The sequence below is a fragment of the Lissotriton vulgaris genome, chromosome 3_2, assembly GCF_964263255.1.
Source record: "Lissotriton vulgaris chromosome 3_2, aLisVul1.2, whole genome shotgun sequence".
NCBI lineage: Eukaryota > Metazoa > Chordata > Amphibia > Caudata > Salamandridae > Lissotriton > Lissotriton vulgaris.
Window position 1 is genome coordinate 135288690 of NC_141690.1, and position 18027 is coordinate 135306716.

An 18027-nucleotide genomic window follows, 5' to 3' on the forward strand; every position below is an offset into this window, starting at 1 on the left:
CCCCTCAATAACATCGGAATCCAAGGAAAAGCACTGGAATGGATCGCCTCGTTCCTCACCGGAAGAACCCAGAGAGTCCGCCTCCCACCATTCAAGTCAGAGGCCACTGAAGTCATCTGCGGCGTGCCACAAGGATCTTCACTCAGCCCCACCCTCTTCAACGTATACATGAGCCCCCTCGCGGCCATCGCACGCCAACACAACCTCAACATCATCTCCTACGCTGATGACACTCAACTGATCCTATCACTCACAAGAGACCCTAACACTGCCAAAACCAATCTGCATGAAGGAATGAAAGAAGTAGCCGAGTGGATGAAGCACAGCCGTCTGAAACTGAACTCAGACAAAACAGAAGTCCTTATCCTGGGTACCTCCCCCTCCGCCTGGGATGACTCTTGGTGGCCAGAGGTCCTTGGAAAAGCACCCATCCCTACGGACTACACGCGTAACCTGGGCGCCATCCTGGACTCCTCACTCTCTATGAATAGACAAGTCAACGCCGTCTCATTATCTTGCTTCAACATTCTTCGCATGCTCAAAAAAACATTTCGCTGGATCCCCACCAAAACTAGAAAAACAGTCACCCACGCACTGGTCACGAGTCGCCTGGACTACGGAAACACCCTATACGCCGGTACCACCCCAAAACTCCAGAAAAAACTCCAACGCATCCAGAACGCCTCAGCCAGACTCATACTAGACATCCTGCGTAAAGACCATATCTCTGGTCACCTGAAAAACCTCCACTGGCTCCCCGTCAATAAGAGGATTACTTTCCGCCTCCTAACCCACGCGCACAAAGCTCTGTACGAACTTGGACCCGAATGCCTCAACACACGACTTTCCTTCTACACTCCCTCCCGCCAGCTACGATCCTCCAACCAAGCCCTCGCTACTGTAACTCGCATCAACAAAACCACCATGGGAGGTAGATCCTTTTCCTACCTGGCAGCTAAAACCTGGAACTCACTTCCCACTCAACTTCGCCTTACTCAGAACCACCTAGCATTCAGAAAACAACTTAAAACTTGGATATTCGACAAGTAATTCCCCACCCTTCCTCAAGCGCCTTGAGACCCTCTGGGTATGTAGCGCGCTATATAAATCACCTGACTTGACTTGACTTGACATGAGCAAGAGTCACAAAGGAGGACAGACTGCCGATATCAAACTGAGCTCTCCATAGGCACCTCAGACACTGAAGGTGAGTGGATCACTCAGAAGTTGAGTAAAAACCATCATGAATCTGAGCATATGCACATCACACGAGAAGTCGCGCAAGTGCAAAGATGTACTCTCGTAATAAAAGATGCTCTCGTCGAGGAGGCAGATGGCCACACAACGCAAGCTGAGATGCGTCCATGTATCTCAAGCGAACAGCCCGCGGACTCGTATGGCTGACCCAGGAACACTAAATAGGTTATACGCTAAGTTTATTTCGTTAACAAGGGGGGAGATGTAATGTTGGAGTGCAGTCTAGTAGCTGGGTGTGGGCGGAGCTAGGGGCTGGAGGAAGAGGAGGAGTGGACACACGAAGGACACAGTTAGAGTAGGGACCTGAAAGGAACCAGACGTGTAAAAGAAAGCACTGTTATATTTCACCTGTAGTGTTTGTCTAAGTGATTGCCAGGACACTACAGAGACCATACCTTCATTAAATGTAAGATCATAGGAAGGTTGTTTGACACATATATTGAGTATTCAGGTCAAAACCTACATCTAATTTCATTGATTCAAGATTGGTCACATTAAAAGCAAGTTTTAGTGATTCTGTTCTGACATACATTTTTCAGTGACTTTTTTTTTACCCTGTAGAGTACTCTACAGCTGCTTTATTTTTAGCAGTCTATTTTCTTTATATCTGTTACAGCTACAATATTTTGTTCTGTTTTTCAAATGTGTATTTTCTATGTGTAACTGAAAGAAATGTGCACATACCATTTGGAGTATGTCAGTGGTGCACTGTAGCATATATTTAATGTCACAAAACTTCTTATCTTATGAGAGTAATAGAAATCAAGAATTTAATTTCATCATTGCCTAGCACGGGTACCTTGATGCTGTTAGATTGATTTTGACAGTGCCTTCCAGTCATAAGTCAACTATGTATTGATATATGTTATTGTATTAGCAAGGCATATGCTCAGTAGCCTTGACTGCTCGAAAAAGATTCGTTCTAGGTTAAGAGGTTGTGTTTAAAAGCAAGTGGTACGAATATATATCCCTCTCCCCTACCCTTCCATCTGTATTCTATGTTGTTGCTCAGGACATCTACAAATACACAGATGTGTTGCCAGAGTAACAAATATAGAAATATGAAAATAAAACTACCTATCATTTGAAACATAGCAAATTTGGAAGCGCTTACAGTAGAGATCAAACAAGTTAAAAATGAATGAGGTAGCACAGTAAAATAGATGGCTTATCTTGCATGGCATTCATGGGCCCAAAGGAATGTGCACCTCAGAAGAACCAGGTGTATCATATGAAGTAGTGCTATTGAACATATGGAAATGCCACACCTTGAGTAAATGAATAGTCATATCGCTCTTCATATGGACCCATTGGGCTTTTTGAATGTCAAGGACTAGTGGACATACTCAAAGAGAATTTCTTTGAATAATTGTGAAATCCTTTGAGAAAATAGCTTCTATTGTAAGTCATCAGGAAGTTGATTTTGGGGTCCACACAAGCCTGAGTATGAAGTGGAGAAGCGGGGATCTAAATGTATGCCCAGGGGCTGAATCGGTATTGTAAGTTTGACCTGAGGTAGAGAAATGTAGACAGTTGTTTTTGAGGAACTTTTTCTTAGGTGAAGCACATGAGGCATTTTTTCAGCTGTTTGTATTGGACTGTTGTGTTGTGTGACTATACTAGCTTTACATCAGAAACATGGAGAAGGGAAAAAGTGAAAAGGTTTAAATGACGAATATAGGCCGAGATGGGGTGTGTTCTGCTGGGTGTAAAAAAACATGTGGAACTGTAAATATGCCAATCAGTAGAGGGCAAATCAATAATATATAACCAACACCTGAAACGACGGACTCCTGGAACAGCACCTCCCACACAGCTCCTTTCAATAAAATACTGGTGCATTACATCCAAGGTGTCAGTCGTTGCCTAACACCCCTGAGCTGAGCAGAAATACATAAAAATAAACCACAGGATGATGAACCACAAAAAAGTCCAAGGTTCTTTTTGTATGTTGGTTACTTTATTGAGACTGTTATATTTTCCTTCCTTAAAATACGGCCAGGTTTACAGCCAACGCGTTTCGTTCAACTAAACTGAACTTCATCAGTGCCTATTTTTGAGTATATATTAAATACGTCTCTTTTCAGAAAATCTCACAAATACTCCATCTTGATGCATGCCACCTTATTGGACTGTGGCACCACTACCATACATTTGGGCTTGAGTAAGGAAATGAATCTCCAATTATAACACCCGAGTCCTTGTCTCCCTTCACACTGTTACATACTTCCCCAAGTCGTCACCATCAATTTTCTCTGGTTAAACATTAATTTTACAAATTAGTTAGGTTATTATTTTCTATAGATTACCATAGGAAAATCTCCGCCCTGGTGGTGGCGATCTCTGCCTATGTGTGAAAGGTTGCTAGTAGTAACTTTAGACTTGTAATTTGTCTTACATGTCTCCACCCAATGATTTCATGGTAGGGGAGACACATAATTCTGCACTTAGGTGTAAATCTACACTCAAAAATGGTCGATAGCAAAACAAGTGTAGACTTTCACCGAGATGCAACAGTACATTTACACATAACTACATTTACATGTGCAAAGTATGCTTATGAATAGGACCCCAGGTCTATAGGTGGTAGTCATCCTTATTATCCCTCCAGAAAATGTTGATTCTGTTTGAGATTACTACAAGTAGGCAAAAGTGTTCAGCAGCAGTATTTAGATAATGAAAGGATGCATGAGAAAAAGTTCCACAATCCTGGAGTGAACGTGGCAAACACAATGCTCGAGGGAAGGGGTTATTACAGATTGAAGACATTAATATTTTAGGGGCAGTGCAGATGAAAGGACACCGTCTTGGAGATGCATAAGTAAACAATGTTAGAACCGACCAAAAAAGTCAACAGCTAGACGTATAAACTTTCAGTGTATCAATGTTTGCATAAGCATATTGATAAATACAGTAACTGCCGGGATTATTGATACCTACTCATTTACTCCTTTGTTTTTTGCAGGTGGGATTCCCTTTGTCCTGACAGCAGAGCTTTTTGAACAGTCTCATCGACCTGCAGCATTCATGATAGCTGGCACCATTAACTGGCTCAGCAACTGTGCAGTTGGACTTCTATTCCCTGTAATACAGGTAAACTTTCAAACGTTTTCATTGAATTTGATTCTCAGCAAAATGAGCAATCTGGGTCCCGGGGTTCGTGTGAACGCTTACACAGGGTAAAGGAAAAGGGAGATAATGTATAGAAAGAGGAAGCCATTGAATTTCTGACTAGTGTTGCATGTCATTTATTGTTGTTAGGGAACCTAAATGGCATGAAGAAGAACATCTATATAGAACCAGGGGGCATGAAACCACTGTAGGAGAGAGAAGAAGCTTCTACTACAGTTTACTATGTAGGTGTGGAAAAGACACAAGTGTGTCCCCTTTTGTCTAATGCTTTAGAGCTCTACGTACACAGATAGGATGAGAGAGGCACAGATGTTTCTTGGTGACCAGAGGAGGAGAGGAGAGCACGGGTGGAGCGTTAAAAGGTCCAAGAAGACTAAGGGTGAAAGGGGGCCCTCTCGTCCTCATTTTCCCTCTTCTACCCCTCTTCATACATGAAGTGGAGGATGAGGAAAACAAGTAATAAGAAAAAAAAATCAAAGAACGCAATATGTAAGAGAGAAAAAGAGGTTAGATAAATGAAAGAGTGAAAAAATGAAGATCCAAGATATGAAAACGGAAAGGAGAAGCATTGGAAGTACGGGAGAGGGAAGAAAAAGAAGTAAGGAAGGAACGAAGAAATGAAATAAGAACAAGTCTCTCAAATGTAAATGTACTTTTAAATAAAGTCTACCAGGGTTTTTATATTTCCCACTAAAAGAGGTCTCGCACACAAATATTTATCAAGCAAGAGTAAATTGAAATATTGTGCAATTTGTGAACACACAAAGTCCTGAGCACATGTCAAGTTAATTATTACAAAGCATGTGTACTGTGCAATTTTCAGTCTCAACACAAACAACAGGAATAACCGGTTTGCGCAGTTCTTCTGTACGATGACATGCACAGCACCTGTAGCACCAAAAAATTGCTATTGACGGCTGTACTTGCCCGTCATTTACGAGGCTCCCTTCATCTTGGGACCTGATGGCAGGTTACTTGTCTGTCTCACGGAAGCCATTCTTTAGATAGTAAACCTGTTCAGGGCCGGGTTGGAAATATCACCGGTTCCCCGATCCCAAGCTTTTGATTTCAATTCAGCCCTGAAGAGTCATGTGTAACTACCCGTTGACGAAACACGTGTCGGCTGGTTTCTTTTGGGGATCTCCTCTAGAAGGAGGACCATAATCATATAAAAAGAAAAAAACAACTACTATCTTGCCGATCTTGTTTTGTTATTCCTGTTGTTTATGTTGAGAGTGAAAATTGCACAGTACACGTGCTTTGAAATAATTAACTTGACGTGTGCTCAAGACTTAGTGTGCTCATTATATAGGGTTGGCCTTGCCTACTCTTTTTCAGGGGTTTTTGGGTTCCCCCTGACCTAGCAGCACCGTCCTCATTGTTGTACCTTTTTTACTCACACCGCTACTTGTTGTGCACCAATTTTTCTGAATACTTTAAACCCTTACGCAGAAACTTGATTGTGCAATTTGTGCTGAAAAGGCTAGAAAAGATACACATGATCAGTAGCCCCGCACTCTAGAAGCCAAGGGTAATTGTAACTGTTTTCAAACCTATTCCAGATAACATAAGAGCAGCAACCTCTAACGAGCAATTCAGAACTCTGCAAAAACATGGGGGCATAGTAGCAAGAACATCAGTAAAATTCTTGCTGTTTTAGGGGCAGGAAACTGCAGCTAAAACAGAGATAATGAGCTTGCTAAAATGCGTTAAAGAATTCCAATAGAAGCCCAGGTTAGATGTGCAGGACATCTTGCAGAGAAATTCGCAGACTTCGGGCCTTGCAAATGAAGAAATTGCAAAAATTTCGATTTTTTATTTTGCGATGCGAAAATGTGTCATACATCGCTTTTCTCTATTTCACGTTCGCAAACGCTGTCTTTTTGCGATTCGCAGCGTTTGCGAACACAAAATAGTTTCATACATATGCCCCATGGTTATTTCGCTAGTTGTTCAGTATGAGTCTGGCAGCAGCATTCTGGGTGGTGTGGAGTCGGTGTAGGACATGGGCTGGGGTTCCAATATAGCGGGCATTTCCATAATCAAGTCTGCTTGTGATACGAACCTGGGTGACCATTCACCTGGTGTTCAGTGAAATCCACTTGAAAATCTTGGGTAGCATTCACAGGTTGTGGAACCATGATAAGGAGATGGCATTGATCTGTCTGCTCATGAAGAGGTTGTGTCCAGGATAATCCTGAGGTTCTTGCCATGCTCCCTAGGGGTAGATGGGGCCTGTGTTCAGCGGTTTTCCAAGAGGCACCCAGGGGGAGTGGTTGTTGCAGAAAATTAGGATTTCAGTTTTTGCCTTGTTGAACTGGAGGCAGATGTTTTTCATCCAAGCAGTGACGTTACTCCTGCAATCGGCGAAGTTTGCTTTGGAGGTGCTGATTGAGTTGGAGAGTGAGAGGATTAGTCATCGGCATAGGAGTGTTGGTTCAAAGTCTAACTCTTTGAGTTCTCTTCGTGAGGAAGGGAAATTTCCTCAAAGCTGAAAGGAAATTTCTTTAGATCTGGTCAAGCGGATGTCTTTGTTCTTTCCAAGAGGTCTGAGACATGTTGTTGCATTCTTGAAGCCTGTTACAGGTAACAAAATTGATGCAGCAACCTGTACTTTTCAGGCCATGTTGAACTATCTTTTACTTGTACAAAATGATAAGGCCTTAAATGTTATTTCCAAACTGGCTTTTTGACTGGTGAGTAGGAGACCCTTTGGCGGGGCTAGCGGCACAGATTTACAGTAGTGAGAGAGGTCTACAGATGGTCTACTAGTGTAGCTTTGCAATTTAAGAGAGAGGCAGGCCCAAAAACGGAGCAGTGGCCTATGTGAATACTGATGCTGGGAACTGCATTTGTTGCTTACATAAAACGTTAGACCATATTCTAATTGTTTCCTCCTAAGGAAATCCCCATACAGGAAATAATTTTCACTTCTAATATACTTAATATTTATTTATTAGTCTATAAAAGTGCTTTTTACTTGAATTAGAGCAGTGTAATGATGAGAACTCCTATTAAGAGAATGGAGTGGCTCAGGGCTAATAATGGCTGGTATAAACCTTCAACTGCAACATTCCAATGTTTATCTTTTCATTTTAATTTAGAAAATTATATCTGCAGTCTACGGAATATTCTAACAACCTTATAACCCTTCTGTCTAGGGCTAAACAAATGTTAAAGACCACCTCAAACGTTGTAGGTGCTTGTCTGTGCTCAACCTTGTAACTAGTTCAGGGTTTTTAGCGATGTGTATAGTCGTCAGCCGCAGGCAATAAAGCTATAAGAATGGTTCACATCATTTTAATCAATTTATGTCCAATACCTGAAGCCTTTATTGCTAGAATTTTCCAGACTAATTAAATCTTCTGGCTTATCAATAGATAAAGCAAGGATTATCAAATATGCTGATTTTACCACTTTTTGCTACATTTGAACAGTAAACCAATTTAAACTGGAAGGTGAAAATGTATTAGGAGGGCCACTGAGAATCCAGGGAACAATCTGAAACCCTATAAAGTCCAATTCTGGGGGAAGGGGGGCATGGCCATTATGGTAGATGGCTGGGATGTGTTTTCGCCTCTCTCAGCTTCTTTCTGAAGGCCACGCCAACAGCAGCCTGTACAGCACTGAGATCATGCCCCTGCAGTGAGCTGTGTGACACCCGGAGCCTGTTCTTGTAGCTGTCCCGGCCTTTCTGCGAGAGATTGGGCACAGCAGCATTGACAGCAGCGGATGGCGGGAGCCTGGCCGAGGCATTGAGGGCTGCGCGCTCCTGATCTTGGAGCCTTGGGGCCTGGAGGAAAGTCCCCGGGGGACCGAGTGCGGCGCTGAACCCTGTGATCGGGCGAGGCTTCCAGGACCGCTGTGACACCAGATGAGGGACCACAGAAGGAGCCTAAATCAACGCTGCATTTGCTGTTTTGCAGTGATCTCCCTCTGGTTAAGTCTTGGAGGCCACGGAGTGGAGGACCTGCTGTCTCCCACCCACCCATTGATTGAGAGGCACGACTGGGGCTCCCAGAGCAGACAGAGCTGCTAGACCTGCAGAATCGAGGGCCCGGTGTAACGGGAGTCCCTGGACGGGGGAGAGAGGAGGGCCGGGCCTTGCTGCTGGGAATTGCCGAAGGGCCGAGCAAGGCACAGAGGTGAGGAGAAGTGGGGCGGCCATAGTGAGGCCTGTTGAGAGGGCCACCTTGTTCTGCACCTTCCTGAGGCAAATGGGGTGCACAAAGAACTCTGCTGGGCATTCCCCGGGGGTCACATCCACAACTGAAGCTGTAGGCTGGCCCGGGTTGCAGGGCAGGCCTGAGGACACTATCCAGCCACAACCCACAGGGTTCTACATTCTTGCGCCCATGTGATATGGCCTGGGCATTAGCTCTGCCACCTGTCTCTAACAGGGGACATGAGGGCTTATGCCCCAGGCTCCTGGTCGCTGGGGGAACTGTGCCCTCCCTGCTGACTGGCCACGGCCCCTCCCCAGCGAGGTGAATCTGCCTGGACCCAGTTTTGATCTTGACCACGTCTGGATCTCGCTGTGGGCAGACCACTCTCGTCGGTGCCCCTTGGAAAGCCCCACCTGCTGACACCTGCCTGGACAGAGGGGGGGTGGTCCTGTTGGGCCCTGCCATGGCTTTTGGGAAGAACAAAAGGGATAGGACTGTGAACGATATGCTCCTTAAACAGGCAGGGGCACACTCTGGAAACACAGCCTCAACTGTGAATGCAGAGGACTCGCCTGACACCACGCAGGTGGAGGCACATGTCACCCGTTCATACCTGGAGGCAGTCTTCACTTTGTTGCGGGATGACCCCCAATCATTCTAAAAAGAGCTGGCAGGAGAGCTTTTGAGAGGTTTGCAGGGACATGGAAAGCCTGGGAGACAGAGTCTCAACCCTGGAAGATCCTGAGCAGGGACATGAAGAAGTCCTAGAGCAACTACAGCAACACATCATGCGCCCTAGAGGCCATCAATTGTACTTCCAAGCCCACGCTGAGGACCTAGAGAATGGACCTTGTTGCAACAACATACACATTTGGGGTGTTGCTCCTGGGGCAGAGGAATTGGACATTGTCGCGTTTGTGTCAGAACTGTTCAGATCTATCCTTGAAGCTGGCCCCGATCTAAAGATTAAGATTGAAGGAGCTTATAGAGTGGGCCCTAGAAGGTCCTCGGCTGGACCTCCCTCAGACATACTGACTTGCGTTCATGAGGACAAAATCCTAAGACGGCTGAAATGCCAGAAACCGGTCCCCGGTAGCTTGTCTCCTTTCTGGTGAAGAATTGGCTTGGTAGTTTAGTCTGCCCTGTTCCCATGATGCACTGGGCCAGGGACAGACTGATTTGCATATAGCCAGGTTCTGAGCTGGGATGGTGCAGTGAGATAAATAACGGTGATGGATCAAGCCCTGATCTTTGGACTGGGTAAGAGTGGTCTGCTTAATTCAGACACTCTGTTCATCACCACCCCCTTTTCTGAATCGTTTTTGGCCACTATAGGTGTGGCAGGGTATACTCAGACATGAGTCCCTTTCTCACTGCACCATCAGGATTCAAGCAAGCCGGGCCGAAGACGGCTGAAATGCCAGAAACCGGTCCCCGGTAGCTTGTCTCCTTTCTGGTGAAGAATTGGCTTGGTAGTTTAGTCTGCCCTGTTCCCATGATGCACTGGGCCAGGGACAGACTGATTTGCATATAGCCAGGTTCTGAGCTGGGATGGTGCAGTGAGATAAATAACGGTGATGGATCAAGCCCTGATCTTTGGACTGGGTAAGAGTGGTCTGCTTAAATCAGACACTCTGTTCATCACCACCCCCTTTTCTGAATCGTTTTTGGCCACTATAGGTGTGGCAGGGTATACTCAGACATGAGTCCCTTTCTCACTGCACCATCAGGATTCAAGCAAGCCGGGCCGAAGACGGCTGAAATGCCAGAAACCGGTCCCCGGTAGCTTGTCTCCTTTCTGGTGAAGAATTGGCTTGGTAGTTTAGTCTGCCCTGTTCCCATGATGCACTGGGCCAGGGACAGACTGATTTGCATATAGCCAGGTTCTGAGCTGGGATGGTGCAGTGAGATAAATAACGGTGATGGATCAAACCCTGATCTTTGGACTGGGTAAGAGTGGTCTGCTTAATTCAGACACTCTGTTCATCACCACCCCCTTTTCTGAATCGTTTTTGGCCACTATAGGTGTGGCAGGGTATACTCAGACATGAGTCCCTTTCTCACTGCACCATCAGGATTCAAGCAAGCCGGGCCGAAGACGGCTGAAATGCCAGAAACCGGTCCCCGGTAGCTTGTCTCCTTTCTGGTGAAGAATTGGCTTGGTAGTTTAGTCTGCCCTGTTCCCATGATGCACTGGGCCAGGGACAGACTGATTTGCATATAGCCAGGTTCTGAGCTGGGATGGTGCAGTGAGATAAATAACGGTGATGGATCAAGCCCTGATCTTTGGACTGGGTAAGAGTGGTCTGCTTAATTCAGACACTCTGTTCATCACCACCCCCTTTTCTGAATCGTTTTTGGCCACTATAGGTGTGGCAGGGTATACTCAGACATGAGTCCCTTTCTCACTGCACCATCAGGATTCAAGCAAGCCGGGCCGAAGACGGCTGAAATGCCAGAAACCGGTCCCCGGTAGCTTGTCTCCTTTCTGGTGAAGAATTGGCTTGGTAGTTTAGTCTGCCCTGTTCCCATGATGCACTGGGCCAGGGACAGACTGATTTGCATATAGCCAGGTTCTGAGCTGGGATGGTGCAGTGAGATAAATAACGGTGATGGATCAAGCCCTGATCTTTGGACTGGGTAAGAGTGGTCTGCTTAATTCAGACACTCTGTTCATCACCACCCCCTTTTCTGAATCGTTTTTGGCCACTATAGGTGTGGCAGGGTATACTCAGACATGAGTCCCTTTCTCACTGCACCATCAGGATTCAAGCAAGCCGGGCCGAAGACGGCTGAAATGCCAGAAACCGGTCCCCGGTAGCTTGTCTCCTTTCTGGTGAAGAATTGGCTTGGTAGTTTAGTCTGCCCTGTTCCCATGATGCACTGGGCCAGGGACAGACTGATTTGCATATAGCCAGGTTCTGAGCTGGGATGGTGCAGTGAGATAAATAACGGTGATGGATCAAGCCCTGATCTTTGGACTGGGTAAGAGTGGTCTGCTTAATTCAGACACTCTGTTCATCACCACCCCCTTTTCTGAATCGTTTTTGGCCACTATAGGTGTGGCAGGGTATACTCAGACATGAGTCCCTTTCTCACTGCACCATCAGGATTCAAGCAAGCCGGGCCGAAGACGGCTGAAATGCCAGAAACCGGTCCCCGGTAGCTTGTCTCCTTTCTGGTGAAGAATTGGCTTGGTAGTTTAGTCTGCCCTGTTCCCATGATGCACTGGGCCAGGGACAGACTGATTTGCATATAGCCAGGTTCTGAGCTGGGATGGTGCAGTGAGATAAATAACGGTGATGGATCAAGCCCTGATCTTTGGACTGGGTAAGAGTGGTCTGCTTAATTCAGACACTCTGTTCATCACCACCCCCTTTTCTGAATCGTTTTTGGCCACTATAGGTGTGGCAGGGTATACTCAGACATGAGTCCCTTTCTCACTGCACCATCAGGATTCAAGCAAGCCGGGCCGAAGACGGCTGAAATGCCAGACACCGGTCCCCGGTAGCTTGTCTCCTTTCTGGTGAAGAATTGGCTTGGTAGTTTAGTCTGCCCTGTTCCCATGATGCACTGGGCCAGGGACAGACTGATTTGCATATAGCCAGGTTCTGAGCTGGGATGGTGCAGTGAGATAAATAACGGTGATGGATCAAGCCCTGATCTTTGGACTGGGTAAGAGTGGTCTGCTTAATTCAGACACTCTGTTCATCACCACCCCCTTTTCTGAATCGTTTTTGGCCACTATAGGTGTGGCAGGGTATACTCAGACATGAGTCCCTTTCTCACTGCACCATCAGGATTCAAGCAAGCCGGGCCGAAGACGGCTGAAATGCCAGAAACCGGTCCCCGGTAGCTTGTCTCCTTTCTGGTAAAGAATTGGCTTGGTAGTTTAGTCTGCCCTGTTCCCATGATGCACTGGGCCAGGGACAGACTGATTTGCATATAGCCAGGTTCTGAGCTGGGATGGTGCAGTGAGATAAATAACGGTGATGGATCAAGCCCTGATCTTTGGACTGGGTAAGAGTGGTCTGCTTAATTCAGACACTCTGTTCATCACCACCCCCTTTTCTGAATCGTTTTTGGCCACTATAGGTGTGGCAGGGTATACTCAGACATGAGTCCCTTTCTCACTGCACCATCAGGATTCAAGCAAGCCGGGCCGAAGACTGCTGAAATGCCAGAAACCGGTCCCCGGTAGCTTGTCTCCTTTCTGGTGAAGAATTGGCTTGGTAGTTTAGTCTGCCCTGTTCCCATGATGCACTGGGCCAGGGACAGACTGATTTGCATATAGCCAGGTTCTGAGCTGGGATGGTGCAGTGAGATAAATAACGGTGATGGATCAAGCCCTGATCTTTGGACTGGGTAAGAGTGGTCTGCTTAATTCAGACACTCTGTTCATCACCACCCCCTTTTCTGAATCGTTTTTGGCCACTATAGGTGTGGCAGGGTATACTCAGACATGAGTCCCTTTCTCACTGCACCATCAGGATTCAAGCAAGCCGGGCCGAAGACGGCTGAAATGCCAGAAACCGGTCCCCGGTAGCTTGTCTCCTTTCTGGTGAAGAATTGGCTTGGTAGTTTAGTCTGCCCTGTTCCCATGATGCACTGGGCCAGGGACAGACTGATTTGCATATAGCCAGGTTCTGAGCTGGGATGGTGCAGTGAGATAAATAACGGTGATGGATCAAGCCCTGATCTTTGGACTGGGTAAGAGTGATCTGCTTAATTCAGACACTCTGTTCATCACCACCCCCTTTTCTGAATCGTTTTTGGCCACTATAGGTGTGGCAGGGTATACTCAGACATGAGTCCCTTTCTCACTGCACCATCAGGATTCAAGCAAGCCGGGCCGAAGACGGCTGAAATGCCAGAAACCGGTCCCCGGTAGCTTGTCTCCTTTCTGGTGAAGAATTGGCTTGGTAGTTTAGTCTGCCCTGTTCCCATGATGCACTGGGCCAGGGACAGACTGATTTGCATATAGCCAGGTTCTGAGCTGGGATGGTGCAGTGAGATAAATAACGGTGATGGATCAAGCCCTGATCTTTGGACTGGGTAAGAGTGGTCTGCTTAATTCAGACACTCTGTTCATCACCACCCCCTTTTCAGAATCGTTTTTGGCCACTATAGGTGTGGCAGGGTATACTCAGACATGAGTCCCTTTCTCACTGCACCATCAGGATTCAAGCAAGCCGGGCCGAAGACGGCTGAAATGCCAGAAACCGGTCCCCGGTAGCTTGTCTCCTTTCTGGTGAAGAATTGGCTTGGTAGTTTAGTCTGCCCTGTTCCCATGATGCACTGGGCCAGGGACAGACTGATTTGCATATAGCCAGGTTCTGAGCTGGGATGGTGCAGTGAGATAAATAACGGTGATGGATCAAGCCCTGATCTTTGGACTGGGTAAGAGTGGTCTGCTTAATTCAGACACTCTGTTCATCACCACCCCCTTTTCTGAATCGTTTTTGGCCACTATAGGTGTGGCAGGGTATACTCAGACATGAGTCCCTTTCTCACTGCACCATCAGGATTCAACCAAGCCGGGCCGAAGACGGCTGAAATGCCAGAAACCGGTCCCCGGTAGCTTGTCTCCTTTCTGGTGAAGAATTGGCTTGGTAGTTTAGTCTGCCCTGTTCCCATGATGCACTGGGCCAGGGACAGACTGATTTGCATATAGCCAGGTTCTGAGCTGGGATGGTGCAGTGAGATAAATAACGGTGATGGATCAAGCCCTGATCTTTGGACTGGGTAAGAGTGGTCTGCTTAATTCAGACACTCTGTTCATCACCACCCTCTTTTCTGAATCGTTTTTGGCCACTATAGGTGTGGCAGGGTATACTCAGACATGAGTCCCTTTCTCACTGCACCATCAGGATTCAAGCAAGCCGGGCCGAAGACGGCTGAAATGCCAGAAACCGGTCCCCGGTAGCTTGTCTCCTTTCTGGTGAAGAATTGGCTTGGTAGTTTAGTCTGCCCTGTTCCCATGATGCACTGGGCCAGGGACAGACTGATTTGCATATAGCCAGGTTCTGAGCTGGGATGGTGCAGTGAGATAAATAACGGTGATGGATCAAGCCCTGATCTTTGGACTGGGTAAGAGTGGTCTGCTTAATTCAGACACTCTGTTCATCACCACCCCCTTTTCTGAATCGTTTTTGGCCACTATAGGTGTGGCAGGGTATACTCAGACATGAGTTTCTTTCTCACTGCACCATCAGGATTCAAGCAAGCCGGGCCGAAGACGGCTGAAATGCCAGAAACCGGTCCCCGGTAGCTTGTCTCCTTTCTGGTGAAGAATTGGCTTGGTAGTTTAGTCTGCCCTGTTCCCATGATGCACTGGGCCAGGGACAGACTGATTTGCATATAGCCAGGTTCTGAGCTGGGATGGTGCAGTGAGATAAATAACGGTGATGGATCAAGCCCTGATCTTTGGACTGGGTAAGAGTGGTCTGCTTAATTCAGACACTCTGTTCATCACCACCCCCTTTTCTGAATCGACAAAATCCTAAAGGCCACCACGGACAACAATACTTTCCAATTTCACTGTCACTCTCCACTCCTGTTTCAAGACTTAGCAGCATCCATCCTCCAAACGCCTTTCGGCCTGTTACCTCTTCGAGTGATGGGGTGCCCTATACCTGGGGACATCCCTTTCACATTGTTATTCGCTTGGAGGGGACGTTGCACTAATTCCGTTCATTGAATGAAGCTTGCCACCTACTCAACTTGAAAGATCCTTCACCAGAGCACCCTGTGAATGGAGGCAGGATCGCAAGGGGGGGAGTCTCGAGGCCAGGGGGGCTTGCTGTCCTTTCCACCCGGACTGCTCCCGGACCTCGACACCATCGTTAAGGAGAGTCAGGCAGTCCTGGTCCCCCTAGCAGGAAATTCAGCTGGGCTGACGACACCAAAATGAATGAAGCGCATTTTTACCCACATTTGCTCCCCTTAGATTTCCATTCTCCCTTCCTCCCTTAGGGCACGGCTGGGAGCATGGAGAGTGGCCCCGGAGATCCCTCCTTACTTCTGGTATTCCATGGAGACACCCATCCTGGATGATGTTCTTCTGTTGGATAATAGATCGGTTTCATTTGTTTGGTCCATTAGGGTCCTTTGTTACGTGGGCTGAGTGGATCTGGTCACAGAGTGCGTTTGCGCTTATTACTTTTGTTGTTATATGCATGACCAGATCGCCTTTACTCTTAGACCAGATAAAGTAGTGCTATGGCAGTTCAGGGCTACATGGAACGCTGCTTTTCTCTGTAAACCCCCATGACTAATCCACTAGTGATTCTCACATTCAACGTTAAAGGTCTCAACCATTCACTAAAGTGGGGCTCTATCCTTTCCTATTTAGAAAACTCTGGGGCACACATATGTTTACTGCAGGAGACGCATCTCCTCTCCAAAGATAAACAAAGACTTCGCTTGAAGGCATTTCCCTATCAATTCTTCTTGTCTTTCCCGTATAACATAACTGGAGTAGAGATCTTGATTTCCCAGAGATGTAATGGGAAGGTGAGGCCCAAAGAGGTAGAGATTAAAGGAACACTCCCAGCATACTCCTTATCCATAGATTCCAGTAGCATTACAGTGGGCTCAATATACTCCCCCAGTGAGGGTCAGTAACCAGTCCTTTGCAAAGCAGTGACAGAAATCATGGGTACACAGGACAGGCTAGTGCTGATGCGGGGTGACCTGAATCTGGTGTTCAACACTGCCCTCAACAGATCTGCACAACGCTATGGACAGGAGGGACCCTTTCCCTAGCAGGGAGGGCTTGGTTCGGGGACATGGGCTTAGTTGACCTTTGGAGGATCTCCCACCCCAACTCCAGAGACTACACATATTACTCTCATGCCCACAAAGCATATGTTAGGATTGAGTATTTCGTGGGCACTCTGGAACTGGCCTCAGCAGTTCAGGCGACAGAGATTGAACCAAGCACCCTATCAGATCATACTGCAGTGACGGTGACTCTCACAGCTTCATCTACTGGGCCTTCTGATGGAACCTGGAGACTTAGGGACACCTTACTGCACCGCCCAAGGTTATAGCTCAGATTACTAAGGATTATTTGTAGATTAATGATGCCATTGAGGTTTCGGTCTCTACGCTGTGGGATGCCCTAAAAGCAGTAGTCAGGGGGGAATTTATATCCATATCTGCCGCAGATAATAGAATCTGCCGGGATAAGAGAGAGAGTATGTCCCATCAAGTGATGAAATTAAAGCACATACACAAGATAACAGGGGCTCCTAGGATTTGGAGACAACTAGAAGCAGCCCAAGCCTAACTGGTGAGGGTTACACATTGAAAGGGTCAAATACGCAACACTTCGGTTCCGTCATTGGTTTTATGTGGGAGGTGACCGTTCTGGTCCCCTTCTGGCGAATAATCTTCAGGCCCGCCGTCAGGAGACTAGAGGTTGAGCGGTTCTGGACACAGAGAGACGGGAGTGGACTGATGATGTGCATATTGTGTAATTCTTCCGCGAATATTATCAGACTCTCTACACTGCACAAGACCTCCGCCCGGACACAATCCTTGCATATCTTAATGAGGCCATCACTGCCTCTCTGATGCCCGTGCAAGTGACTGATCTGGATCAACTGATTCAGATCAAAGAAGTTATCTCTAGTATATCTCATCAAAAGCCTTCTACGTCCCCAGGTCCGGCTGGTTTTCTGGCCCCTTTTTACAAGGCCTTCTGTTATAGCCATTCCTCTCTTCTCACCAGGCTCCTTAATGCAATCAGGGGTGTAGCCCCACCACTACCATGCTCCGGGCAGCAAGAGCAGTAATACCCAAACCAGGGAAGGATAAGACCCATTGTTCCTCCTATCGACCCATCTCCCTTATGAACACTGACATCAAGCACTTCAAAGGCTTTCTTGCTGCTCAACTCAGTCCCCTTATAGATCCCAATCAGGCTGGCTTTGTGCCACAAAGGCAGTGTAGTGTTACTACAAATAGAATCCAGCACATAATTGACAAATCTCAGAAGTATGACCCGGAAATAATGCTCTTTCCAGTTGACACCGAGAAGGCATTCGATAAGGTGCACTGGCCATACCTGGAGGTCACTCTCAACACACTTCGGCATAGAGGGTCACTTCCAGAAGTGGATCCTCAACAGCTACACCCAACCCACGTCCCTGGTCCATGTGAACGGATGCTCCTCTGTCCCATTTTGTGTATACAGGGGAACTAGGCAGGGGTGCCCCCTGTCACCACTCCTGTTTCCCCTGAATATGGAACCCATGGCCCAAGCAATTCGCTCCAACCCACAGATTAAGGGAGTTCAATTTGGTGGGGAGCCACACACCACTGGCCTCTATCAGGATGATGTGATAGCATCCTTGGAGGAGCCTTCCATCTCATTACACTATTTCCTGAAGGAGCTGGAGGCATTTGGCATGGCTTCTAGCTTTAAGATAAATATTCACAAATCAAAACTCACTCTTAGACCGTA

At 47.0% G+C, this 18027-nt stretch overlaps 1 protein-coding gene across 2 annotated transcripts in view; it reads left to right on the plus strand.

Annotated features, from left to right (window-relative positions):
- The window catches only part of SLC2A9 (solute carrier family 2 member 9), a 1599887-nt gene that overhangs the window by 1519350 nt on the left and 62510 nt on the right, over nucleotides 1-18027 (plus strand). For both annotated transcript variants that reach the window (XM_086964092.1, XM_086964093.1), the window contains exon 12: nucleotides 4223-4350. In XM_086964092.1, coding sequence (XP_086820218.1) covers nucleotides 4223-4350 — 128 coding nt within the window. The remainder of the gene's footprint in view (nucleotides 1-4222; nucleotides 4351-18027) is intronic.